This window comes from Xiphophorus hellerii, chromosome 16 (assembly GCF_003331165.1).
Source record: "Xiphophorus hellerii strain 12219 chromosome 16, Xiphophorus_hellerii-4.1, whole genome shotgun sequence".
Lineage (NCBI taxonomy): Eukaryota > Metazoa > Chordata > Actinopteri > Cyprinodontiformes > Poeciliidae > Xiphophorus > Xiphophorus hellerii.
This window is the reverse complement of record NC_045687.1, coordinates 6405919-6433705: the sequence shown is the minus strand read 5'-3', so window position 1 is coordinate 6433705 and position 27787 is coordinate 6405919. Positions and strand designations below refer to the sequence as shown.

The 27787-nt window shown below is 38.8% G+C and overlaps 1 protein-coding gene across 2 annotated transcripts; it reads left to right on the top strand.

Annotated features, from left to right (window-relative positions):
* The first annotated feature begins 890 nt into the window (after positions 1 to 890).
* On the top strand, positions 891 to 27787 carry mrc2 (mannose receptor, C-type 2). Of its 2 annotated transcripts, none has more exons than XM_032587505.1 (29): positions 891 to 1192; positions 5657 to 6055; positions 9570 to 9743; positions 9843 to 10007; positions 10819 to 10932; positions 11129 to 11272; positions 11360 to 11551; positions 12156 to 12310; positions 12390 to 12494; positions 14312 to 14427; positions 14510 to 14658; positions 18120 to 18337; positions 18451 to 18593; positions 19407 to 19503; positions 19599 to 19728; positions 20584 to 20616; positions 20719 to 20885; positions 21460 to 21622; positions 21708 to 21850; positions 21943 to 22048; positions 22134 to 22300; positions 22379 to 22496; positions 22580 to 22818; positions 22914 to 23076; positions 23638 to 23787; positions 23982 to 24095; positions 24449 to 24628; positions 25597 to 25620; positions 25704 to 27787. In XM_032587505.1, exons 1-29 carry the CDS (start codon positions 1066 to 1068, stop codon positions 25922 to 25924), a joined length of 4416 nt encoding a protein of 1471 aa, XP_032443396.1. In that variant the 5' UTR covers positions 891 to 1065; the 3' UTR covers positions 25925 to 27787. The 2 variants fall into 2 exon arrangements, with proteins under 2 accessions (XP_032443396.1, XP_032443395.1); XM_032587504.1 differs by having other exon boundaries at positions 20719 to 20894.

Below are 27787 nucleotides of genomic sequence, written 5' to 3'. Positions count from 1 at the left end.
AAACAATCCAAACCAACATATGTATGTAAAAAGTACATATTTTGGTTGCTTAGCTTTAATAACTACCATCAAGCGCTTGGGCTAACTGCCAATCAGACTTTTACGTTGCTATCGAGGATGTTTGATCTCTTCTTCTTTGCTGAATTGTTTTAAATCGGCCACATTTTATGGTCTTCAAGCTCAAACAGCCAGTTTGATACCACATCACCTCAATCAGCTTTAAACTCTAGACTTTGACAAGACAAGTCCAAAACTTTCATTTTGTACTTTTTTGGGTCACTGAGAAGTGGAAATGTGCTTCGGGTCATTATCTCGCTGCATAACCCAAGTGCATTTAAGCTTACAAATTGAGGAGTGGATGTTCTCCTTCGAGATTTTTAATCAACAAGTCCTTTGTGAATTTTCTTTTGCCTGATTTAGTTATTTTTTTTGTTACTTATATGAATTATTATCATTTTCATCTTTAAAATGCCAAAATTACCACTTAACTTTACATTTTGATATAGCTACTTGACTGTGTACCTTTTAAATATTAAATGATAATTTGATCAATTACTCTGTACTTGAGCGAACTTTTACTTTTCTACTCTTACTTGAGTCATTTCTTGGACGGCTATACTTTTACTTGAGTATAAATATATTGAAGTACCACTCATTTTACCTGAGTATAATTTTGTATGTTCCGCAACTTTATTAATTAAAGCAATCTAGAAATCAAGAACAAACATAACCTATCGAAAAATCCGAACACCAGACAGTAGGTGGCTGTGCAAACTATATTAAAAAAAAAAAAAAAAAAAAGTTCTTTCACTGACCTGGAGGCCCCCGGACCTCATGTTGGGAACCACTGTTGACTCTGCTCCATTCATTCCAGCCTCATCTGACTGAGAGGCAGAGGCAGGCTGAGCTTTAGCGGCCAAAACTCTCCTGCAGCTCCCCTCCATCAGCCGTCCCCCTCGGCCAGTTGCTGCTGCCCGGCTTCGCTTCCCCCCCCTCTTCTCTTCTCTCCTCTCTTCTCTTCGTTTGAGTTGTTTTTGTTGGGTCTGTCTTCCTGCGGCTGTGAGCATGCGAAGCACCGAGCGACACCGAAACAAGATTGCTGCGCCGACATGGACGAAAGGGATACTTATATTTTACAAATGCACTTTATATTTATTCATCTTTAGTCTGGGACTGAAGAGGAGCGACACGGGTGAGGAGAAACAAAAACAACAACAACAAAAAAACGCTTTTGACAACACAAGTTACGGGTTTGTGAAGATATTCAGCCTAAATGACTCTTATTGTTTTCATTTGCTCGCCTGACTTAAAAAAGAAACAGCATTCAAAATGATATTTAGGATTTTCGCGTGCGTGTGTGTGTTGTGGAATGCTACGATCTAAAAGTCCGAGCTTTGAGTGGAACCAGATGTGGAGGCAAATGAGGGGAGCAGGGAACTATGGGGGCTCCGTTTCTATATTTTACAGTTTCCTTTGAATCTAAACTCCCGATTGCTTTTGTTTTTGCTTCGTGTTCCTGGTGGGAATTTAGGTTGAATTCGCAAAGCCACAGACTGTGAAGTGACGCTTCATTTGGCTCCCTGCGGGTAGATGTGACCTTTACGTCCTGACTGTTGCAGGCTGCAATTAAAACAGAGAGAGAGTCCGAGCAGACACCAGGACACTCCGGAACCAAAAGAACCTCATTGACAGGGTTTGAAATTTCGCAAAAAGCTTAAAAATGATGTGGAACCAAACAAAAAGACAACGTTTTGTTTTGGATTTTTTTTTCTTTTTAAATATTGCACGCTCTAAATATATTTTCCTTTCCATCATCATGCATTGACTTTACAAACTGACAGCAGGCTTTTTGAAGGCTTAGTTTTCCATATTCCTCTTGAAGGAACTGCAGATCAGCTGGTTTGTTGAATAAAATCTTTTGGATTTATCACAGTTGGCATTTCATGGGCTCTTTTGGAAGTTTTTTTTTTTTTTGCTTTGTTGTTTCTCCTCTCTGATTTCATTGAGGAGAAAAGGTTTGTCACATTGGCAGCATGCACGATTTATGGGGAGTTTTAATTATTTTATTTGGCAGATCTTCAGTATTTGCCCAATGTGAAGTAAAATGTCTGTAATTTATCCAGGAAGAATTTGTTGGAAAATATCTGGAAATGTCCTCACTTTAGTCCAAAATGTAAACGAACACTTTGATGAATGTCTGTGAATCAGTCATGGGAAGTTTCCGTTCTCCTCGTCTTATTCTGGTTTGTAAATCTGACACCCTTCTCCCGAGGTGCCACTCTCTTTCTCTCATGCTTCTGGAAAACAAAGCACTGACAAAACAGATTTTGAGAATACCAGTTCCTATTTTGTCATATTGACTAGAAATGATCTTTTGTTTTCTTTGCATTCCAGTTACGTTTAGGATAAGCCTAAGAACAGAAAATGTTTGAGAAAAATAAATGAAAAAAAAGGTCTGTCTTACAATTTATGATCTGGCATCAACATAAGATTATATTCAATATCCAACTATAATAAAGAGCTCATTATAAAGCTTCTTTTTTTTTAAATTTATTATTCAAAGCTTAAACTTGCAGTTGCTTAGTCAGCCAGCTAAGTTGCGCAATGTCCTCAATGACGGAGATTCTGGGAATATCTGACGCTTTTGCAAAACGTTGCTGGCTGCTCATGAATGCCCGTTTCATCTCCTTTTCTTCTTTTGGTAACTGATGTCAGCGTTGCAAAAGAAGATCCTGGTGCCGGCGGGGTAGAAGAGGAGGATGAGATAACAGCAGGAGAGCTGTTGTTGCTTCACTTTCACAGCCCTCGACGGCTTAAGGTTAATCTGCAAGGAGCTTCCTCACATCAAACATCCAGCCATGTCCTCTCCAGTGTGGATTAAAGCTCCTGTGGGAATTTTCTTCTTGACTTCTTGAACTTCGACTTCAGGTTATGGTGCTGTTTGAAGGCTGATCGGTGTGCGCATATATGCACAAAAGAGTTGTGTAGGTTGTGGATCAGGAGAAGGGGAGTGAATTTAGACTAAATTATGTGTAGTTGTCAAGGCAATCATCACTGTTTTCACAAAGCAGTGATGAACTGAAGAAGATCAATCCTGAATTAAAGGTTTTTACGCTATGGTTCAAGCAGAAAGTGAAAAATAGTGAAAGTTATCACTTAAGTCCTTTTGGGTCTTGAGAATGTAGAGCATAGATTTTCACCATACTTTGATATTTTATAGTCTTAAGTAAGTCATACTGTATAATATGATTATTAGCAGAACGTAGAGGCCTTGATTGTTCATTTCTCTTCTTCACATGTTTGTATTTGGTGGTAACTGGAAACCTTGTTTGGTTTAAAAGCATTCTCACTACTTTTACTATGCAAATAACTCCACATAGTGACTAAAAAGTATAGCATCGTTGCAGTTTTTTGCTAATTTCCTCAGTGAAATAATTCACTTGTTTTTATCTTCCTAAAACGTTTGCACACTTCCTAGATGTTCCATTCATGAATGACCAGGTCAAAGACAAAGCAATCATCAGTCTCTGTTGCTCAGACTCAATGCAAACAAACATGGCATTTAATTTTTTTGTGGCCGATCACATCCGAGGTCAGACTAGAATCATACAGTTTATGGATCAGTACCATGTCCCTGTGCTATACTATTAATTACAACATAAAGCTATTTTTCTCCCAAATTGGCAAGAAAAGTTGTAAATAAAAGTAACACCCTATCCATAAATAATACTAATAAAAAATAATGACACATTAAAACATTAATAGGAAACTACATGGATGTTTTGTTATTGTTTACTATATTTATGGCCACATATTGTGATCTTCCTGGGTTGTTTATCCACTTGAGTAGATTCAAATTGAAACAACAGACTTTGTCTCCTATTATTTTATTGTTTTTCATTATGATGTTAAAAAAAATCAGCAGACAAAAGTGACATTTTGCTGTTATTTAACTTGTTTCCATTATACTAAAGCACAGCGAACCCATGGATCACATTGTCTTGTTTATTCTATGCTTTTATTGCCCCAACCACCCCCAGGAGTTGCATTGGCTCCCATTCAAACATTTCCCCTTTTTTTGTGGCAATGAAAAAAAGAATACACAGATAAGAACATTTCAGAAAAATGCTGATTTAAAAAATGGCAGCTACTGAGAAGATTTTTAATATTATTGGTGGTCTTTGCTTCCATTTTTCCAGTTTGATCCAATTCTGGTTTATATTACTTGATTTAAGGCATCAAATTCCTTTTTAATTAATGAAATCACCTTCTTATTTGATTTTTTTTTTATTTCTCCAACTCCTTAATGATACTGGAATGCTATTTTGTCTCTTAAAGGCAACACATTTGGTTTGACTTTAGGCTTGTGTGGGGAACGCAGTAAACTGGAAGTAAACAAGTCTGACGTATCTCTGTCTCTACAACCAAAGCCTTGTTATGAAGCCACAAGGTTTTTTGGGGAGTATTTGTAAACAAAATTTAAAAAAAAAATGCAGCAAAAATAACATTTTTGGTGTTGTTAGAAAAATATTTGTGGTAATTTGTATTTTTCTGCACCTTACCCAACAGACGTGCATACACTGGCTGCAAGGAGCTAAAAAAAAAAGGACACGTGTCAGTCCTGTCTTTCAAATTACAGGGATTCGTATGCAAGGCTTGATGATCCATTGTCTCTATGTGCATAAAAACAGAAGAAGATGTTATTTGTTCTTGACTGGGTGGTAGGAAGCCAAGGATTTGAGCTGACCGGGGTAGCAGTCAGTCATGTTTTTTACCTAAAAGCGCAGGGATCTTTCACAAACTCACTTCCGGACCCTGCAGAGAAGGAATGCTGAGGGTTCTTCTCTATTTTGTCTCAACATCAGCTATAAGAGTGGAGAGTTCTGTTTAATTTGGCAATTTTCCTTTTAAACAGTTTTAATTTAGATTCTTGTGTGTGTGTCTCTCTGTCCCAGATAAGTCTCACACTTATCTGCTTTAATGGTCTTGATTTGTTGATTACCGGTCCCTATAAATGAAACTAAAGTAGTTGGAGGAAAACATCTTTTGCTTCATTCTCAAGAGTCTTTATGGCTCTTGAGAATAAAGAGCCGCATAGTGGCTCTCTTTCCTATGTCTCTTTCTTCGTGGAAAACTCTCTTTGGGTTTCCCACTTGATACTCAAAGAAATTTCTTCTAAAATCGTTTTTAAGCACTGTGTCGAAACATATTCTCTATGAGAACCAAGTGTAAGATTACTACTGACTAAAAAGTTTCTAATTCATTCGGCAGTCCTAGTAATAATAAAAGCATTCATCCTCAAAAACCACTAGCAGTTGCTTTCCCAGCAGTCAAACAAGTCAGAATTGCACAATATGAACCGGGCGAGCAACTCTGCTTCAACTCTTAACATGGTTATGCGTATCGGGTTGTGTTACATAATGTTTACACTGAATATTAGAAGCTACTTTAGGATTGCCACAGGATGAATTGTTACTACTTTAAAATGTACAGATTGACATCCAGGACTGAAACTAGTTCAAACCCAGCTGGGCATCCATTGTTGGTGATAACGATCCGGTCCCTGACCTCTTAGCTGTTAACACAAAATTCTGTTTTCATCCCTGTTATTGACCGCTGCTGTCGTTTCCGTCTCTCTCGCTCTCTCTTTGCACAGCGCCAGTGGAATCTGATGATTTTGCTTTCTTCCATGAGGGCGCCGACATGTGCCTCGGGGTGATGACTGACTCTCTGAGCCTGACGCAGTCCTGTGAGGAGCCCCTCCAAAGATGGAAGTGGGTGTCTCGTGGCCGCCTGTTCAACCTGGGCTCCTCGTTGTGCCTGGGTTTGAACCACAGGAACTTCACGTTCGACTCGCGGTATCCTCCGATAGCCATATACAAGTGTGATCGAGAGCCCCCCATGGTAGACTGGACCTGGAACTGCAACGAGGTGCTGGAAAAACTCAACAACGTCTTTCAGTCCCCAATGTTATTCAATGTGTCTTTTAAGTCTGACTCACCCAAATGGAGACTGTATGGTGACGACCAGGATCTCTGTTCCAAGACATATCAGGGTAGGCATCACATGTTTAATTTCACTTATCTGGAGTTTTACTGATGCATAAATGATAAGTTTGGGTTTGTGATAAATATCTAATCTGAAGTTATACAAATCAAAATTACAATTAAATATACAAAAAAAAGTAAGAACATAATAATTTCAAAAAGGAAATGCCAAAAAGAAGTAAGACAGTTGGAATTATCTGTGTATTTTCTTTAATCCCAAGATTCTCATGCCCACAGTATTTGGATAAATGTCTCTTAGCCTAACCAGCCGTATGGTTGACCATTGTTTTTGGCAGAATTCTTCATGTTCATCTAAATTCATTGGTTTCCTGGCTTTAGTCTTTGCAAATCCAGTTTTGATGTGTTTGGTAACAAAGTCTTATTTAAACACCCACCTGAGTGCAAATTTCAGCAGGGTTGGGTCAGAGGTCAACAACCTTTACAATCCAAGCTCTTTGAAAAAACAATGAAAAGCAATGAAAAAAAAAGAAAGTTAATGTCAAACTATAAAATCCCAAACCCAAAAGAACATTTATGCAGATCAGGATTCGACTCTGAAATAATTTTTCACCACAACTCTGTTTATAATTATGAGAACCTTCTCATAGAGTATCATGATGAGGCACGTGTCCCTATTTCTTCTCTTGTTTGTTTATAACCTAGTTAGCAAAAGTTACTAATGAAGCTAAGAGATAACTTGGTCATTTTGATAGCAGTTGTATATCATGGTGCGCATCTATGTTTGGCCCGTTTTGCCATAATACCCCTAAACCAATTGCCTTCAAGCTTACCTAATTAGTAAATGTAGTGTAAACCAATCTCAGTACATGTGTTGTTTCAAGACCAAAGCACACACCAGACAAGTCAGGAATAAAGTTTTGGAAAAACTTAAAGCAGAATTTGGTTAGAAAACAGCTTCCACTTCCACTCCCACTTTAGACATGTCATTTAATCATAATACGGCTGCAAACCTCCCATAACATGGTGACTCTGAGGGAGCTCCTCAAGTTTCAGAGTGTGTATAGTGAAAGTTTATTTTAATAAAACAGCAAATGACGGAAGAGGAAATGACTAGCAAACTGAATGAGAAGACAATAACAGAAACATTAAATCTAGCAAACACATCCAATGCTCAACAGTAAGTAACAACTGAACTAACAGAACGGGAAGATAAATAAATACTAAAAGCAAAAGCATCCAAAAATCACATAAGAAATGAGGGGAAATAATGAAAATACAATACCAGGAAATAACAGGAGCAAAAGTCCATAATAATAGGGGATCATGATAGCATTATTACATTTCAAAACATTGTTCAATTCTTCTTATCCAAAGTTATAAGAGCTACAGTGGAGGCTCTGAAGAGACACTTGTGGCTTCAGAGTTGCAGGTTGCAGACCCCTGCCCTAAACCCACCTGATTATAAATAATGGTGGTAGCAGCATCATGCTGTGGGGATGCTTTTCTTGAGGGCCAGTGAAGCAGGTTGATGAATGGACCTAAACACAGGACGGTGTTTAGGTCCTGGAAGTTAACCCAATAGACCAGACACTGGGTTAGAAGTTCATCTTCTCATAACCACCGTAAACATACAATCAAAGCAACAATTAAATTGTTTGGATCAAATCAGATTCATGTGTTTGAGCTATTTTGCGACGTAATTTTTTATTTTTATATTTTTTCTTACAAAGGATTGGCTTAAAAGGACAGCATTATACATAGTATGTTACACTTTTCAGATTTTTACTTACAAAAAACTGGAAAAGTTTCTGATTTTAATGTGACAAAATGTAAAACATTAGGTCTGTCATTATAACAAATGTTGCTGGACGATAAATTGTCCCTGAAATGATTGTGGTAAATGACAAAAAAATTTTCTCGTGAGACCATGTTCAAGTAATAATAATGCAGGTTTGCCATCTCAAAAATTTATAAACTTTAATTTTGTAAAGAACATGTAACACTGGAACTGGAAGATGTTTTAAACAAAACAACCAAAAACAATAAATAAAAATCACATACAACAGAAACCATAAATGCAATGGCTTAAGAAGACTCTGTAAAAAAAATGTCTCTTTAAAAAATTATATTTATTGAGCTCCTTTTAAATTAGCATGTGATTAATTGACTAATTGTTTTAGGATTTAGCACCACGAATACTTTTAAAAAGCCCTATAAAAGATGCAGAACTCTGGCTCCTGAGGTTGGAAATTGTAAAGTTACCTTTTTTATTTAGTCTTTATTTTAAAGGTCAAAGTAAATTACCTTAAACAGTTTATTGAACCTCTTCTGAACTGAAAAACCGAAAACAAACGATTCAAGAAGCTAAACTAAACTAGCACAACGACCTGGAGGAATTCCTGGTTGTCTGGCTTTGCCTCTTTGCTCCCTGACTGAGCCATTCCACAAGGCAGAATTTAATTGTTTCCCCTTTTTTTGCTCTGGAAATCGTTTCTGTTACCATAAATTAAGGATAACACATGCAAGCGCATCTCGAACATTTCCCCAAACACATACACACGCAGTGACTCGGAGAGCTGCTCCCTACTGTGTGTGTCCACCAGATGGGCTTACTGTTTGTGGATGCCACAGCTGTATCCGATCAAACGGATAAAGGAGAACGCTGCTTTTCTCCTCCGTTTGAGGAGACGGAGTGGCCCACCAGTGAATGCCCCGCCAGTGTTTGTAAACTGCCATCAAACACGGAACGTTTTCCTTGGCCTCAAGCATATTTGCTTGTGTGTAAAGTTTTCATTTCAGATTAAAACTAACCATCGTGGGTCTTAGCTAAGCCTCTTTTCCTGCTGCCTGCACCGTTCCTGCAAATATTAAATGTTTTTCAGAAATGACTGCAAGCCTCAGCGAAGTCTAGTCTGTAGTTAACAGGTTCTGCTTGACTGCAGCCAAAACCAGAACATCTCCCTCCACTTTTTTCATCAGCTCTCATCTCTTTTTGCTTTCACGTGGCAGGGTAACTGCATGCTTTGAGCTTTTCACGTTCAGCCAGCGATCTTCGCAAGTTTCTGTGTGATAGACTCCTACTGGTGCAGAAGAAATGCCTCTAGGTTTAGTCATGTCCAATACAGCCAGTCAGCCTGAAGCGGGGAGGGAAGACAAGGAGAGGGAAAGCTTTTTCTCTCTGGTTTTATGGCTGCTCTCCCTCCACTGACCTGATTTGTTTTGGAAAAAAAGCGTCTTCCTCCCTTTCTCCTCTTCTTTTACCGTTTTGTCCTCTTGTTTTATTGTGTTTCTAGACTGGTGCTATTCCACAACGCCTTCAATTGCTGTCTAAAATCTTTCTCTTCTTTCATAACTGATGATTCTTACATGATAAAAGATGTTTAGTTTGCGAGGAAAAAAAAAAGTTTGCAAGTGGAGCCGTTCGCCACTGTTTGACTTCCTGTTTTTGTTGTAAGATCATCCTCTGTTTTTGCCACCTGAGAAAACAAAGGCCTCATTTAGGATCTTCACTTTTAAAGGCCCACACAAGCATTTACAGTCTCTCATACGATTTCTGTCCAGAGATCTACACCATCCAGGGGAATTCTTACGGCCGACCCTGTTACCTGCCCTTCATGTACGAGGGCCAGTGGTTTCACAGCTGCACAAGCACCGGCCGTGAAGACGGCCACCTTTGGTGCGGAACCACCTTTAACTACGACCGGGACCAACGCTGGGGGTTCTGTCCTGTGAAGAGTAAGTTCTCACCCGATGTGTTCAGAACCAGACCCGTGGGGAAACTTTGCCGGATCCGAACCGTCTGGCTGACATTTCAGACCTTTGTTCCCCTCTCAGGCAGCAGCTGTGAGACATTCTGGGATACGGACCCTCTGACAGACAGCTGCTATCAGTTTAACTTCCAGGCCACTCTGTCTTGGGACGAGGCTCACCGCAGTTGCAAACAGCAGGGGGCAGACCTGCTGAGCATCGGCAAGCTACATGAGCAGACCTACATCAATGGTAAATAGATTAACTTTACATCTTCTCCTTTTCAAACTTAAACTCTATAATGTTTTTATTGTGACAATTTAACGAGAACATGTCTACAAAAATCAAGGATAGTTGCATTAGTTATTGATATTAATGATGCTGTCTTTATTTGAAATTTTCATTTAATTTAGCTCAATTAGGTTAATTTAAGAAGTACCTAATTTGATTTGGGGTGCTATATTGAACAAAGGAAGCAGATCCATCTAAACACGGCTAAGTTTATTTCCTTTTAATAGCGATATAGATAAATAAACAAAGCTATATACTATATGTATCCAATGCAGTTTGATTATGACCTGGAAACAATAGAGCTTGGATTTCTCATGATCAAGATCAGATTCCTTGATGAAATCCATATTTCCGTGAGATAAAAATGTTTTTAATGTCTTCGAATAATTAACTGAGTTTTCTGTAAAGATTGATGACTAAGATAAATTGTGTATGTGTGATTGAACTGAGATGCTTTTTTTTTATTTTTGTGTGTGTGTAAAGTGCCACTTATATAAATAATCTCATCTACAAATATTCTAAATGATTTTGCACATTCTTTCAAATTGTAAATTTTTTTAATCTGTTTTTATTGGATTATTTGGTGATTTTTTTTTTGTTTTTTTGCATCTCACCAGATTGATGAACTGGTGACCTCTCCCGTGTATATGTAGAATCTAACATAATTTTTCTTTATTTGTTGTATTTTTGATTTGCTATGCAAATTACAGAGGCGTTATTTTGTTTTATAGAACCTTGTGTTATTTCAGAAACACATTTCCTTTGCTTGTAGGTATTCTGAACGCTTACAGCTCCTCTTTATGGATCGGCCTCAATGACTTGGACGTCAGTGGCGGCTGGCAGTGGTCCGACTCCTCACCAGTCAAATATCTTAACTGGGATAAAGGTCAGACTGGGAAAGCAACCCCAACCTCTTTGTTTTTGTAAATTTCCCACAAAGGGCTGCATGCAGTCTCGTTTTAGAAACAGCTGAGCTCTCTACTCAAAGATCCATTTATGAGTTTTACAGAGCGCCCACAGTGAGTTGGTAATTTTTTTTGTTTTTCTAAAAAAAAAAAAAAAATTATTTTACTGAACTACAGAGCATCCGACTCACGCCGAGGACGAAAACTGTGCCGTGGTCCAATCTGAGTCATCGGGACGCTGGCAGAACCGGGACTGTTCTGATGCTCTGCCGTACGCCTGCAAGAAGAGGCCCAACGCCACTCTGGACCCCTTCACCACAGGTCCATAAATTTAGCTTTCATCAGTTAAATAAACCAGATTCCATTTGGCTAAAGCCTTTACAGTAAATTGATGGTTTTATTCTACAGATTCATGGACAGATAATCATAAATATGAGTGTGATGTGGGCTGGCAGTCCTTCCAGGCCGGTTGCTACAAGCTCTTATCAGAGAAGAGTGACTGGAATGTGGCTCAGAAAGCATGCCAGAAGATGGACGCCAACTTGGTCAGCATCCACACTCTGCCAGAGATGGAGTTCATCATTCGCAACATAAAAAAAGGTGATTTGCTGTAATAGCACGGCACTCTTCTTTCGCTTCCTGCAGTATCCCAAACCTGTGTGTTGCAGCAGCTCCTGGAGTTAAGGATTGTAATGGATACTCTGACTGGTACATTCTAGGAAACTATGCCATAATGATTGAAAAAGTTTGCTTTAAAAAAAGAAAATGATTTAAATACTGGGCATTCTTCACAAAGTCATCTTTTTCCATCCTGTTGGCATTTTATTAGGGCTGGATTTAAAAGAAAGTAATTAATCGATTTGAATTGATTTTCCTTTGAACAGCCCAATATGGATAAATAGAAACCATAAATCGATTCTTTTCCTCAAAATTCTACATGATTTCTTGAATATCGCAAGATCTTTTCAAACATCGCAAAAGCATTGAGCACACCGCATTTAAATTACTGCATTTTTGCTTTGTCATGTAATTGCATTAGGTTCAATTCTTAATGTAAATTCTCATATTTTTACTAATCCATCAAGCTGACAGAATCGAAAAATTAGTCATATTGAATCTTGAATCTAGTCCCTGTGAATCAAATCGAATTGATTTCATAAATCTGAATTGATACTCAATATTACTTTTTTTTGTCTGTCTTCAGACCTCGACCAGGTGTGGATAGGACTCCATGACAGAGAAATGCAAATGGACTTCCAGTGGACCGACCACACCCCCGTTATCTTCACCTTCTGGCACCCGTATGAACCCAACAACTTCCGCAACACCCAGGAAGACTGCGTCTCCATGTGGGGCCCTGTGAGTAGCCTCAGATAATTGCCCCCTGCTGGGTGTGAGTGTCATCCGTTCTGATACATGAAGCGGCCGTTGTGTGCAGGACGCCCGTTGGGATGACGTCCCCTGTAATACATCTCTGCCCTTCATCTGCAAGAAGCTGGGAACAAAAAGCGACGGGAAGCCCCAAAACCAAGAGTGCAAACAGGTGTTAAATGTTTTCTTTCATTGCATTTGCTGCTAGAAATTATTACTTTTAAATCACATTATATGTTTACACTTTTGTTTGTTTATGTTTGTTTTGTTGCCCATTTTGAGGTAAAATGAATATTCTATGTCAGATAGGTTAAAACCCACCTAAAGAACATGATGTTTGTTTAACATTCAGTTTAAAATCCACAAAAAACTTAAATCAATTCAAACTGGACCAGTTTTGCTAAACTCATCTCAAGACTATAAAGTCTTTTTGTGACTTTATAGCCAATAATTATTGCCTCCTTTGAGCCTATTGAAGCTTATAGTGTTTAGAAATGTAAACGCATGGTCATTGTGGTAAAAGGAAATCCATGTGTGTGTCCTCGGTGTGTTTTTAGTAGCCTGCTTTTACCTCAGATAGCTTTAAAGTATTAATGTTTTAAACAAAAGTAAGTCTAGAGATCAATGATGGTGTTTAACTCTCTCCCTGAGGAGCAGTCTGGCAGATCAATTTCTCCTGCTTCTGGAGATAGTGTTGTTTTTCTTTCTCAGCATAACTTATGTGCTTTATGTGTAAATAAATAAAGGGAGGGTATAACACATAGTTAAAGCCTAGGGGGGAAAGTTTAGGACTACCAGATACTAAAACAATATAAAAATCTGAATTTTGTGTTTGCACCGCTTGCATTTTTTGTCTAAATTATTTAATCAGTCATAGTTTAGGCCCTGATTTTGCTAAGAGATACCATCAATGAACTTTTCTACATTCTCTCATTTTACAACCATAAACTTGAATTCTTATTATTGGAATTTTATTCAATAGGCCAAAAATTAAAGTAATGTATGATAGTAAAGTACATAGTTATCTAAATGGTTTTCAAACAAAACTTTGTGGAGTTGATTTTGATTACTTTCAAAGACGAGTTAGCTTATAAAACAATAAATATACAGTAAGAGGAAAGACTTGACTTAAAACTGAGTTGGAGGTTCACCTTTCAGCAGGAAAAATCTAAAAATACAGTCAGTTATTCTAGAGATGTTTAGATTTTTTTTAAAATTATGTGTTAGAAGAGCTTAAAGTCCAAACCTTAGTTTAATTGAGAACTGTGGTGAGACTTGAAAATTGATGTTCACAGTACTCTTCATCCAATCGAACGAGCAAAAAACAAAGTTGGCAGAGAAATGCACCCAAGTGGCTTGCAGCTTTCCTTGGAGCAAAATGTGAAATTTATAAAGCTTTCACCAAATCCAAACCCATGTTTCTCTTTCCAGACTTTTTATTTGAGAAACGTATCCTTTCATTGCACTACATTGTGTTGGTGAAGTACATAAAATCCCAATAAAATGCATTCGTGGCATTCGATAAAGTGTAAAAATGTTCAAGGGCTTTTCACTTTTGATCAAAACAACTTGCCGTAGTAAAACAGGGAGGAGAGGTTTTAGTTTCAGCAGATCTGCCCTCCAATGGAGCTGTTCGCTCAGACTTCAATAGAGCTTGAGTGTTTTCCTTACTTGTTTGTGCAACAACAAAAAAAGAGTTTATTCTCACAAACTTGAAAGTTATAATTTTCATGCAGAATCTCCCCTCACTTTGCCTGCTGGCAGAGCTCTCAGTCTGGACAAGTCTTTGGCTTTAATGCATGACCTGGCAGGAAAAATTTAAGACAGAAAATGCTATCTCTGTGTCTATCTTCTTTAACATTTCATTCTGCAGTTACTCACTTCACTATAACTAATTAGATCCTCTGTTGTTTTATCAATATCTTACATATATTGCTTCCTGGATATAAAAGAAACACATTTTTTTTCTCTCTTTGGCTGTCTTCTCAGGGATGGAAGTGGCACAGTCCAGCATGTTACTGGGTGGGAGAAGATTTGTCCACATTCGATGAGGCCAGAAAGTTCTGTGAGGCGCAGGAAGCTGCTCTTGTTACTATTGCAAACAGGTAGATATGGAGCACACAAAGAGTTAAATGCACAGGAAAGCTTCTTTGCACTGATTGAAATGCTTCGTGCTTTATCGTAAAGATTCGAGCAGGCATTCGCCAGCAGCCTGGTGTTTGGTCGCTCTGGAGATTCGTTTTGGATCGGGCTCAATGACCAGGCTACTCACGGGTCATTCCGCTGGCTGAGTGGAGACGAAGTGACCTACACCCACTGGAATCGAGACCAGCCGGGTAAGTCACACAAGTCAGCTTTAATAACATCTCTATATGAGTTTTGTGTGGTTATGTAGCCTGATGTTTGAGAAAGTTCTGAAGGGCTGCAAAATTACATGTTTCACTTCCGAAATAGTTGTTCTCACACAAATTGCATAGCTGTCACTGCTCTGCCTGAAAAAAATCTCAATTTTAATGATAGATGTTGCTTCCTTCACTTAATGTGACACATGTTTACAACCTGCAGAAACAATTAGCGCTAACGCTGAGAACCAACCCCCATCAGTAAGTCCTATTCAGCTCTGCAGGCAGATGCGACTTTCTTTGGATGGACACATTATGTGGGTCAATCAGATGCAAAAATAGGCAACGATCACATCATTATGAGAAAAAAGGACGAGGATCAGATGCTTCAAAGACAGAGAGTGTAGTTGTACAAGCCAGTTACACAGACAACAGGAAAAAAAATGATGTAAATTCATTTTACAGAAACATTTAAAATGATTTTAAATGTTTCTGTGTTTAGTTGTTAACTTAAAGGTTTAATTGAAACTGTAAGAGTACTGTTTGTATGCTGGTAACAAAACCCTCCAACACACAAACCACTCAGTAATGCTGAAACAGAAAACTGAGTGAAACTGAATGAAAAGCCACTTAGGAGCTGTAAGATTAGTCTTTTCAGGGAGACGAGCCAAAATAACCAAATCTTTAAAAAACAAAACACAAAAGTTGCTTCTTCATCAACAAGCCAATCAGGAAGGACTGGAGCACTAAGGGGGAGGGATTAATGGTGACATGGGTCAAAAATAAAAATGTAAGCCTCATGGATAATCCAAACATGTCCTTGGATTCGCAGAAAACACCAACTTAACGTGAGCTTTTGGCTTAAAAGATTTGACATGACACAAATGTTGTATTTTGTAAAGGTTTAAAAAGCATGCACAGAAGAATCTGATGCACAAAGTACTGCAAATGAAATGTCATCACAATTTCACTGTGCACAATATTACAATTGCTTCATACAATAATTGTCTTATGAAAAATAACTAATTTGATCAATAGTTTATAATTTACTCATATTTGTGGCTGCAACAATACCCAAAGCAGAACGACATTTAATCTGTGTGCTTAGGCATTTGTTTCATCATTGCAACATTCCCCAGAATTATTGTTTGTTTGTTTGTTTTCTTGTTACATCCTTTTATACCTATACACTTAGAATTTATATAAAAAGGTTTATAATCTAGTAATTATATACATTTTTCATTATTTAGCAGGAAATAATGTCCAAAAGTGAATTTACTACTTCCTGGTCTTTTTTACTTGCATTTTTGTTTATATTTTTCTCTTTTGTTTCAGTTGTTTCCATATTTTCTTTCTCTTTTCACTTTTCCAATTTCCCTGAATGTTTTTCATTGATTAGTTTTCTTTCTTGGGGGGATAATGAAAGTTCAATCTAATCGACTTTCTGAGATTTTCAGTTCATCAAAACTCAAGGTTCCACTTTGACTCTTAGCCAATTTTGGATTTATTTAGCAAAATAAGAATTGTAACTCCACACAGGGCCGGCCCAAGCCTCCATGGGGCCCTAAGCGAAATGTGGTTTTGGGGCCCTCTAGTTCTGCTAACAATGTGGACTGGCTGCTATCATCAGTCCGATCATTAGATCATTCACACACCTGCTATAAACTTTTGCATCTCTGGCAGTGCTGTTTACAGTATATATAGGATACATTTATTGGCCAACTGATTTATCAACCAGTTGATTTCTGGGCACCGATTTTCTTAATTTTGGGGGAACGTGATTGGTCGATACTTACATGTAAAGCTGATCTTATCCCCTGATTTTATCTTCGTCAGCAAAGGTTTAAAAATCAGCCTCTGTCCTCGGTAATGAGGGATCGGCCAGAAAACTGCAATCGGTGCAGCCCTACACATATTCATGACATTCTTTGATTAAATAAATTTCTTTTAAGCGTTACTCCAATAGCTAAAAATTTAATTTATACCAGGTGAGTCTTTCTCCCCTGAGAATGTGGACCGGTACTGGTACTGGACTGATTCTGAGCCTTCAAATGATTTTAACAGAAGTTTCACATAACTTAGAAGTTGATGTAAAAATAATGTTTGTTTTAGCCACAAAATGATTTTGCTCAGCAGCAAACAACAAATCCCCAACTACAGCATAGAGCAGCTCATCCATGTAGCAGCCATGTAGCCTGACGTAAAAACATTTTGCTAGACAATGTCAAACATTGAGAAGTTTTAATTATCGTTATCAAACGTTATCAAACATTATCAAACATGGCGGTTTGAAGCCAAAATACCTCAGAAATATACAGAGCCAACTATGAGAATCAACTCATTTAAAGTTTAAACTCAGTTTCACACAAACACAAAGACCCTAGCATAAATGTTTGGCTGTTGAACTGGACCGTTCAAACTAATTTTCTATTAGCAGCTATAAAAATCTTTTACACTACATTAGATTATCAAGGCTCATTAAAACAAACCTTTATCTTGGCTTTTTTTCTATTCTTCCTCTTTCTTTTCTCCCTCCCTGAAGGATAAGTTCTTTTTAGAGACATTGTTTTGCTAACTTAACTTCTGACCGGAGCTTTGGACATTTGGATGCGCTCTGCACAGCAGCTCATGATACCGGCAAAGCGTGCGGTACCTACCGCGGCCACCAGGGGCCCCCAAGAGCAATTTATTTGTTTTCTTTTAATCAATAAAATAATAATTTCTACATACAGTATCAAATATATATTATTGTAAAAACAAATCAGTTCATAGTGAAATTGTGTGTTTTTGATATTATAATGACAGAAATTATTACAAAAAAAAAAAAAAATCAGCCCCACTGAGGGGCCCCTTAGTGGTCCTTGGGCCCTAAGTGGCTGCTTAGTTTGCTTATGCCTTGGGCCGGCCCTGCCTCCACACATGGAGTTACGGTACATCTTAATATACCCTTAACAGAGGAGAACTAACTGTTCTGTAATGAAAGTTTGATTCATAGAAGACATCATTTCAAAACAACACCTTGAGATGTGTTTATAAAACAAGCATGGTTGAACCGATCGATTCAAAAATATATGGACTCAGTGACTTTCTCTTAGATTAAAGCCCTGGTACTTTCGTTGATAAAGGAGGAGTTTTTGAAAACCTCTTCAAACAAATCCTAAATCTTTCCATTACGTTTTTACAGCTTTCTTGGTAACCTATGTTTATACGGACAGCAAAGTCCTCGCATTAATTTACGTCAGCAGATATCTTTACACATGTGAGAGAGATTGTATTAAATGCCTGCCAACCAGGAATGAACACATTTTTTTCTTTTCATATGAAAAATGAGAGCAGCAGAGCATGCTGCTCTGCTGTGCTGATGTGCTTTGTGCATTTTGAGAAAAGATCAAACACTTCTCCACTTGTAAAAAATCGGATTTTTCACTTGTATCCCTTCCATCCATCTGATTTAGCAAATGTCCGCGGTGGCTGTGTTGTGATGGCAACCGGCTCCGCGACGGGTCTGTGGGAGGTGAAGGAGTGTGCCTCGGCGAAGGCGAAGTTCATCTGCCGCCAGAACCAGGACACGTCTCTGAGCCCCGAGCCCCCCGCTCCGCAGCCCACCCCCAGCCTCAGCGGAGCCTGTCCCAAGGACTGGAAGAGCAACAGCAACCTGCGCTACTGCTATAAGGTTCATCCTGCACACTTTCACAGGCGCAGCATGAAGAATTAACACCTCACTGTTAGTTGGGGAAACAGTTTTTGTCACATATATGAGTGGACTGACATCAGGTTTGTGTGCAGGTCTTTCACTCCTCCCAGTTGGAGCAGAAGCTGAAGTGGCTGGATGCTCACCTGTTCTGCCGGAAACACGGAGCCAACCTGCTGAGCATCAGCAGCCCTGAGGAGGAGCAGTTCGTCCTTCAGGTCCTCCATGAGAAATTTGGGTGTGTATCGACTGTGACATACAAATAAATGTTGGAACTGGCAAAAAACAAAACAGTTGCAGCATTATATGCCACATTAAAAGAGAAAAAACGTTTGACATTTTCAACATTTCATCAGAAATCCTGGAAATTGTTATTTTTGATCCATAACTTTTTTTTTACATTAGAATATGCTATTGCTTATTGTATACTTTTGATATTTGTTCATTTAGGATTAGACATGTTAATCACATAATATAATCTGAATAAACATCCAACCTGAAAATAAATTTAAAAGATTCAGAAGGTGTAATAAACTTAGAAAACTTTGCTTTGAGTGTGGATTTAAAAACAATAAATAATTTTAATTTAGCATCTGTTTTATTACAGAACCCTCAGTAAACATTTGAACACATGGTAATGTTTATTAAGCCTTAAAATCATTTTATCTTTTGGCAAAACTATTGGCACAGCTATTATTGACACCCAAACCAATTTCTAGAAAATACTAGATTTGTTTTATGAAAATGGGAAAGAAAAGAGAACATGTCAGAAAAGTTCATCAGATCTGTTTTGATTACCTAAATAATATCATCATCTATAGTCAGAATAATTAAAAAGTTAGAAACAACTGTAGCTGTGACAAAATAAGGCCCACAAAAAAAAGAACCACAGATGGGTCTTTCAGCACATAGTGATGTAAATATATATGAATAAAATATGGATTTATTTTATGGTTTTTGTTTTTACAATTTTATCTTGTGAGGACCACTGTATCTACTGTAATCTACACACCTATTTTTAGTATAATTTTGATCATGTTAACGCCCACAGAGAGTCAGAAGAGCATGAGCAGCACTGGTTTTGGATCGGTCTGAACCGCAGGAATCCCATGGATAATGGCAGCTGGAAGTGGAGCGATGGACTTCCTGTGGGTGAAAACATTCTCCAAAGATCCATCATTTCCAAAAGAAGTGGACACAAATGATTAAAGGACATGTTGTTTATTCTCAACTCGTATCTCAGTTAACATACCGGAACTTTGGGCGCTACTACTACAACATCCGGCAGTGTGCTGCAGCAGACTTGGGCACTATGACCTGGCTGGCCATGCACTGTGACTCCGAGTTGGACTGGATCTGCAAGATTCCCAGAGGTATGAAACCACTACACCTTTTTTAATTAAAACCTTCCACTTTTTGCTCATTTATAAGTTCATCATTTTAGATTCAAGTTTCCAAAATGGGTATTTTGGTGCACAGGTACATGCTCTCATGGAGTTAAGGTAAAAATTTGGACCTGTTCATTATTAAATCCCCCAAAAGTTTGGTTTCATCTGAAGGAAAACTCTCGTCACATTTCACCATAGGCATGGTGTTCTTTTGTCTAATCTATTTTTTGTTGGCCAAATTTGGCTTCTTCAGACCATAAAACATCTGCTCTCAAGGATCTAGGAGATTTAAGCCAAGCCCTTGGATGTTTTCTTTGAAAAAAAAGCTTTCTGTCATTTAGTGAAGATCTTTAGTCCAGAGCCGTAGAGAACAGAAGATTAGAACAGAATCAGTAATAAATATAAATACTTTTAGAGTTTCTATCAACCTTTCAAGTTACAAGTACAAAGCTGAAGCTGTGGATTTTTTCCTACTCTTTTTCTGACTGGTACCTTTGTACAATTAGAAGATCTTGATCTTTTTTAACGTCTTTGCAAACAGCATAGGCAGCTGGACTTCTGATCTAATGTCCTTAGTGGCAGATGTGAACGTGAATGCTGAATGCTGCTACTGGACTGAAAGGTTTTAAAGTGTTAGTTTGATGTTGTATGCAGGTTATTGCAGTTTTTTTTGTTTGTTTTCATGCAAGTTGTACAGAATATGTATCTTACATTAAATGTGGAACATTTTCTTAAATATTTACTTCTCTCTTTGTTGTAACTTTTTATTTCTAGTGTATAACACAAATCTGCTCTTTATTTTTGGTCTAATTTATTTTCCTTGTCCTTTCTCTTTTTCAGGAAGTGTTGAGCTGGAACCAGAAGTGACAGAAGGTCTGTTCAACTTATCCTTTTGGTTAAAATGTTTATTTTCACACACTGAAATTAGATCCTTAAATGTGTCACATCTGCCTGCTCTTTTCTATTATCTGTTAGGAAATACTTCTCCAGAGTGGATCGCCTTCCAGGAGGCTGGGTATAGGTTTTTCGACCACCGCACTACTTGGGATCAGGCCCAGAGGATCTGCTCCTGGTTCGACTCCTCGCTCGCTTCAGTTCACTCAGCTGAGGAGCAGGCTTTCCTGGCCAACACTTTAAGCAAGGTTCTGCAGGTTTTTTAATATTTCTAATTATTTCAAAGAGGCTATTAATTAGGTGTAATAATAAGAAATTGGTAAATTAATTGCATGATATATTAAAATGAGCACAATAATTTCCATTCTGATAAATATTTTTCAAAGTGCAATTTTGTTAACAGAGTCATCGTAATCCATTTTATTTATGGTTTCAATTGTTAGTGGTTTTTAGTTCCTTTTTGGTTTATTGCTGTTCAGAGGTGTTTTATTTTCGAAATGTAAAGTGTGGAGTGCTCTGTTAAAAATTAAAGTTTGTTCATCTTTGAGGGGACAAACTTGTAATATTATGCCATTATCAGTGTATTACTTGAAAATAACAACAATATTATTGTTTATCGTAATAATTTCTGATACAATTTATCTTCCAATTTTATGACGTAATCATTATATGAGTTCCAAATGGTCTCAAAACGTCAATATTATCATTTATCACAATAATTCCTGGGCCAATTTGTCCACACTGCGGAAAAGATATGTGCAAATTCATAATTGCATCCCACCTCAGCTATTTTTGAGCATTTGTCTTCTACCTCACCCACAGAAAAAGTCTGAGCCGAGCTGGTGGGTTGGACTTCACACCTACGAAAATGACGGACGTTTCCGCTGGTCCGACCACTCTGTGCTCAATTACGTTTCCTGGGCACTGGGCAAGCCGCAACCAGTCAGCCGTGACCGCAAGTGTATTTACATGTCAACCAGCAAAGGTAATATCAGCCAGAAATAGATCTGATCAGACTAAACCAGCAAATGTACAACAGGTGAGCTTGTGTTTCTGCCACATGTAAACAGGAGACTGGGCGGATCAGAAGTGTCACTCTGACTTGCCTTACATCTGTAAGCAGGTGAATGAGACCGGCACTATTCCTCCGACGCCATCGTCCCCTCATCCACCTTCTGGCTGTCCTACTGGGTGGTCCCCCTATCAGCATAAGGTGCATCAATACTACCTCGATTTCAAGATAATTTATGAATTACATCAAATTAGACGAGCAATTTTATTGAAATGAAATCTATGGTGTCTTAGTGTTTCAAAGTTTTTGAGTCAACTCGGGTCACATGGTCTGCAGCCAAGCTCAAATGTGAAAGCCAGCGAGGTGCCCTGGCTCTAGTATCCAATCATTTAGATCAAGGTAACTACAAGTTGTGTGATTATGGTGTAAAGGCACAATCAGCAATGCAAAGCGGACATGATACAGCTGATTCTCTCCTCACCAGCTTTCATCACCACCTTGTTAAAGAACGTCAGCACTGACCTCTGGGTGGGTCTGACCTCAGACTCCAAAGGTCACTTCCGGTGGACCAAAACTGGCCTGCTCAGCTACACCAACTGGGCGCCAGGAGAGCCAGTTGACAACAGCGGCCCCCATCACAACAAGACGCCGGTATTCCCAATTGTCTCTATTCAGGTTGTGCCTTTGTCTGCGTTTTGTTGCTGTTCTGACGTCTCACCGCTGCCTCAGGGAAACTGTGTCGTGATCATTCACGGCAACCCAGAGAGGAAAACTGGGATGTGGGCTTCCCGAGCCTGTGAGATGACGCCGTTGGAGAACAATGGATTCATCTGCCAAAAGCAGCCAGGTGCGACGATCAGCAACAACCAGAAAAGAAGTGCGCTGTGGATGAGTTAGCAAACATTTCCTAATCGTCATGTCTGACTTCAGATCGAAACCTGCCTCCGGCTCCGGCCCTCATTCCCTCCTCCCTGTCGGAGCCTGTGGAGCTGGGAGGAGTGACGTATCGGGTTGTGCAGAAGCGCCTTGACTGGACTGGCGCTCTCTACCTCTGTGAATCTTTGAACGGGACGCTAGCAGTCGTGAAGGATCCATTCCAGCAGGCCTACCTGACGCTGCTCATCAATAGCCTGCACCAGTCAGCCTGGATTTCTCTCTATAACTATGGCGTAAGCCCACAAACTCACTGACCTCTCATTCTACTTCTTTGACTTTGTTTTTCTTGCAGTCTAACAAACCCGCTTGCTTTATCATGTCTGCTCAGGGACGAAGCTTTACGTGGTTAGGCAATGAAGAAGTGAAATACTCCAACTGGAAAGATGGAGAGCCAAATCAGATGGCTGGATGTGGACACATGACCACCACAGGACAGTGGACCATGACTCCCTGTGATGCTAAATTGGGTGCTGCTATATGTCAAATTAATGGTTTGTATCTCAGCCAATACTAAACAAGCCAGTGACTTTTTTGTCACAATGTCAACTGTATAAATTGGTTATATATTGCTCTAATGGTAGACTGAGTTCTGATTATTAGTACACATATGCTGCAGTTAAATAGTTCTTTTTCTCAATGTGAGACATTAGACAATGCTTTCTAAATACATTTTTGATAAACTTTGATTAATTTATTTGGCATTTTCTTGTGTTTTTCTGTTTTAAAGAGAAATATAGGTCTCTGTGTCATATTATAATGAAACCACAGTGAGTCTTAACTCATTGATTATTAACTGAAAGAACTTAAAAGAACTCTGGTACACATATAACGTTAAAGTTTAAATAAATAAAAAAAAAAGCAAAATGCTAAAACTGTACAAACTGTACTGCAAGAAAAATATTAAACTAAACTGTTGATTATCAGGACTTAAAAAGATTATAAAACGTTTAGTGTCCTTTTAAGCAAAGTGCGAATACATAGTTATAGGTGTAAAGCATTTGGACACTGTGCTGTTTGTTCACTTCAGTTTTTTTTTTTTTTCATCCTTACAGATGAGCCTGTGAGCCATCAGTGGATTTACCCTGGACTTTGTCCCCACTCTGTGGGAGAGTGGGCCTGGGTTCCCTTCAGGAACCACTGCTATGCTTTCAACCTGCAGCTTCTTAAACTGCAGCAGGACGCGCTCACATCCTGCAAAAAAAGTGAGAAAGCTTTACAGCAGCAGCTCTGAACCGTCCCCACTTTCCCACACAGCCCATATGCATAACCTACCACCTCGGACTAGTGAACCTAATTAACATGACATCAATATCCTCATAGATTTACTGAGCATGTGGCCCAGTTGTTCGATTTAGTTTTGATCCATCTGTGTTTGTGTTATTCTCTTTTCCATCAGTGGGAGCAGAGCTTCTGTCCATCCTGGATGAGGCAGAGAACAGCTTCATATGGGAGCACATCCAGAGTTATGCAGAACAGGCAAAGGGAGCTTGGCTGGGCATCAGCATGAAAGGTCCAGCAGCACTGCCTTCACAGTTTAAAGATACAGGCTTATTCATTCCACTTTAATTATTTTTAGATCAGTTTCTTTATTGAATAAGATTACATTTTAAGTTAATATTTCATTAAGAAACTCTGATGAGCAGCTCTTATCATAAAGCAAGGTGACCCATCCTGTAAAGCGTCATTTATTTGAAACGTGTTGTTATCAATCAGCACAAATTGGGCAAAAGAGCATGAAATATACTTAGCTTGGTTAATGAGGAGATTAAATACAATAAAACTGCACAGCTGAGGCAGAACACAGCACGACAGGTGTTTTTTCCCCCCAGGTTTCTCTTATCACCCTTCGTGCTCTTGTCACAGAGAGACGCCTTGTGTGGAACGAAGACACCGAGATGTCGTTCACCAACTGGGAAGCGCATAAGGTGGCGTTCTCGATGCTTTCCATCAATTCCTGCTTCTTGATCCAGAGCAACAGCGGCCGGTGGATGCCCGACTCCTGCAGAAATCGCACACACGGGGTGATCTGCAAACGACCTCGCAGTACGTACACACAACGAACACAAGACAGTCGCAGCTCATGCAATGAATTGCAAATGTACTCGTAACCTTTGAACTTTTTCACATTTCTTTCAATTTAGAACCACAAAAGTTTTATTCCATTCCAATTTCACGACTGGGTGAACTATTGTATTGTACAAGTTATGCTTAAAGTATACATACCAGCACATTTGAAAGAGACTTATTAAAAGAGTTAGCATTTATAATTTAAGAGGATCTGCGATAAAAAAAAAATCCAAAGTCAGAACTAAACAAATGGAACTTTGTGTTTCTGTTTAGGGAACAAATCTGTCTAAAGAAACCGAAAGACCAACTTTCACTTTTAAAAAAAATCATAAAATGTAATATTTTATCAACATAAAATGAAATCTATTGATTCGGTATAGTGCTGTATCTTTATAATATGAGTATATTTTTCTTTGCTTTTATTATTTTTTTATATATACATTTCCTGTTTTGTGTTTAATGATGTATCTATATGGATGGTTTATAATTAGTTGCTTATGGGTAGATTTGTATAATATATATATTAATTACTTTTCATGTAAAACTTTTGTTTATGTCAGCATAGAACATGTTCATTTTAAAATCTAAATGAATGAAATAAACAGAAAACCCTAAATAGCATGAAATGTTTTGAAGGCTATGTATCACTTCCTTCCATTTGATAGTTATGTTCTACCTTAGAATAGAATAGGAACAGCCTTTATTGTACTTCTAAGAGGAAATTCAGATGTAGCAAGAGCAACAGATATATAGGTTCACACAAAAGGTTGTAAAATTATTAAAAACCGTTAATAAAAAACAAGATTAACAATAATAATAATAACATACTGTACAAGGCTATAACAGAGCCTTCTATTGGTCATTTAAAATTAAAATAAAATACATGGACTGAAACTCCTTTAGAAACAGTTTTCTTGTTAATTTTGTACTTTTTCCATTTGTAGGTGCAGACTCATCCTTCACAACATGTAAATAGTTTTTTATTTATTCATTTATTTGATTCCTTTGATTGTACTCTGCACAGTACTAAAAATTGCTTCATTTTTCCCAGTGGATGTCGACCACCTGCCGACTCTGATCGTCGTCATAGTGGCAGCTTTGGTGCTGCTTCTGCTGATAGCCACTGTGATCTACCTGTACCGGCGGCGAACCGCAGGGTCTCGGGGTTCCTTCGAGGGGGCGCGCTACAGCCGCACCAACTCAGGCCTCGACGAGCAAGCCGAGAAGAACATCCTGGTGTCCGACATGGAGCTGAACGAGCAGCCGGAGTAACTCTGGACCGACCCTGGACTGGACCCCACCCAGCACCGGAGAGACTCCGATTTTTTTCTTACCTTTTTTTAAGCCAAAACAAATTTTTTAATGCCGAAAAGCTGTGTGGAGCACAGCAGATGTTTCCATTTTTAAACTGAATATCAAAAAAAAAAAAAAAGAAAGCTACAAATCAGATACATCCATCTGCTTTTTCTAAAATGCGTAGGCAGGTCACAATTGATCTACTGTGAACAGTTTTATTGCAGCTAAGCGCAAAACCAGTCAGATGAAATAACTTCTTGCCTCTTTCCAAAGTCAATTTTACCACACAGAGTTTTACAGTCTTGCTCGTACTTGGACGGAAAAGACTAAAATCCACTTTGTTTCCATTGTCGACCACATTCCTCTGTAAGATTTCTTTTGTGTTGTCATGTCAGTATTAACCCAGACTTGAATGCATTTTTTTTTAAATTTGTTTCATTGGATTTGTCGCTATGTGTGCAGCTGTAGAGAAGCGTAAGCCGTGATGCGTGTGTGTGGTTTTCATGAGCCTGCCTCTCTCCCTCTTCTCCGACCTGACACGTCAGCAAAGACTGTCAGGCGCAGGAGGAAGCAAGAAGTGCAGATGTGAACACACTAAAAGTGTTAAAAAAAAAAAGGGCTGCTGACCTCAAACCGTCTGAGGACGAACACTATAATTGTGCACATAAGTAGGACTTTGCATTGAAAGCTGGTCTTTAAATGGACTACATTGTCTTTTTTTAGCGCAGCACACAACCAGGGGGGTTGTTTTGATACATGATAAGAATTTGGAGACACCAAGCCTGAAATTCATTTTGTGGCATGCAGTTTCTGCTCTGTGACTCTTGACAGTTGTTTGCCTTGGCTCTTTGTGCCTCCATCTGGAGCTGATTCGGCAGGGGGGAGTTTTGAGCACAGTCATTGTGTTATAAAAAGAGGTTTGTCATTTCAAAGTGGTCTAATCCTTCGTGTTTCATCACGTTTCCGTTTGTTGCATCAGCTCGGTTTTTGCTTTGAAGATGCACATTTTTTGTTACCTGGAAGCAGCTTTACTTGTCTGCAACAATTGCCAACACTTGAACTCTTTGACCGCCCGCAAAAGAAAACATTTTCAATCTTGTACATACGTATTTCAGTGCCAAAGAGTTTTTAAAAGCCAAATTCAGAAACCTACCATCTATAGTGTGTTTTTGACATCTTGTTAAGATTTCAAAAATGTAACCTCCTTCTCCTACTCTTGTCTCTGAATGCATTTCTCTCCCTCTCTCTGCTTGCAGGAATGCTTTGGAGCCATTTCAGTCTGAGGCTTTTGGTGTTTCACTAAGCTGCTGTGAAAAAAAGGGAGAGAAAAAACCAAGATTGAGGGGGAAGGGAGGAGGTGTGAGTGTGTTGTGTGTGCGTGTGGGGGTGTGTGTGAGTGAGATGTGCGTACCCGGTCTCCAGCTGTGGAATGTTGAGTCGGCAAGAAGAGCTCAGTGGCACGTCTGGAACCAATCAGAGAAGGAGAGCTTAGGGACACGAAGGGTCAGAATGGGGAGGGAATAACAAAAATGGGGGAAAGCAGGATGGGGGAGTAAAGGGAGTAAACGGAGGAGTGCAAGGAGGAGTCAGGGATGTAGGTAGAGGAAAGGAGGAGTTTAACGGAGGCAGCATGTCCTCTGCTGGTGGATTCGTGTACAGGTCACAGCAGCTGATCAAACCGGGAGGATTTAATAATGATACAATAGTGCGCTCGCTTTGTTCCCCATTGTTTGTGAAACAGGCCTGATCTCCCTATGGATGAACTCAAAGGACCTGTTGGAATTTTTAAGAATTTTTGTGACATTTTTATAAGAAATTAATAAAGTTTACGCCCTCTGA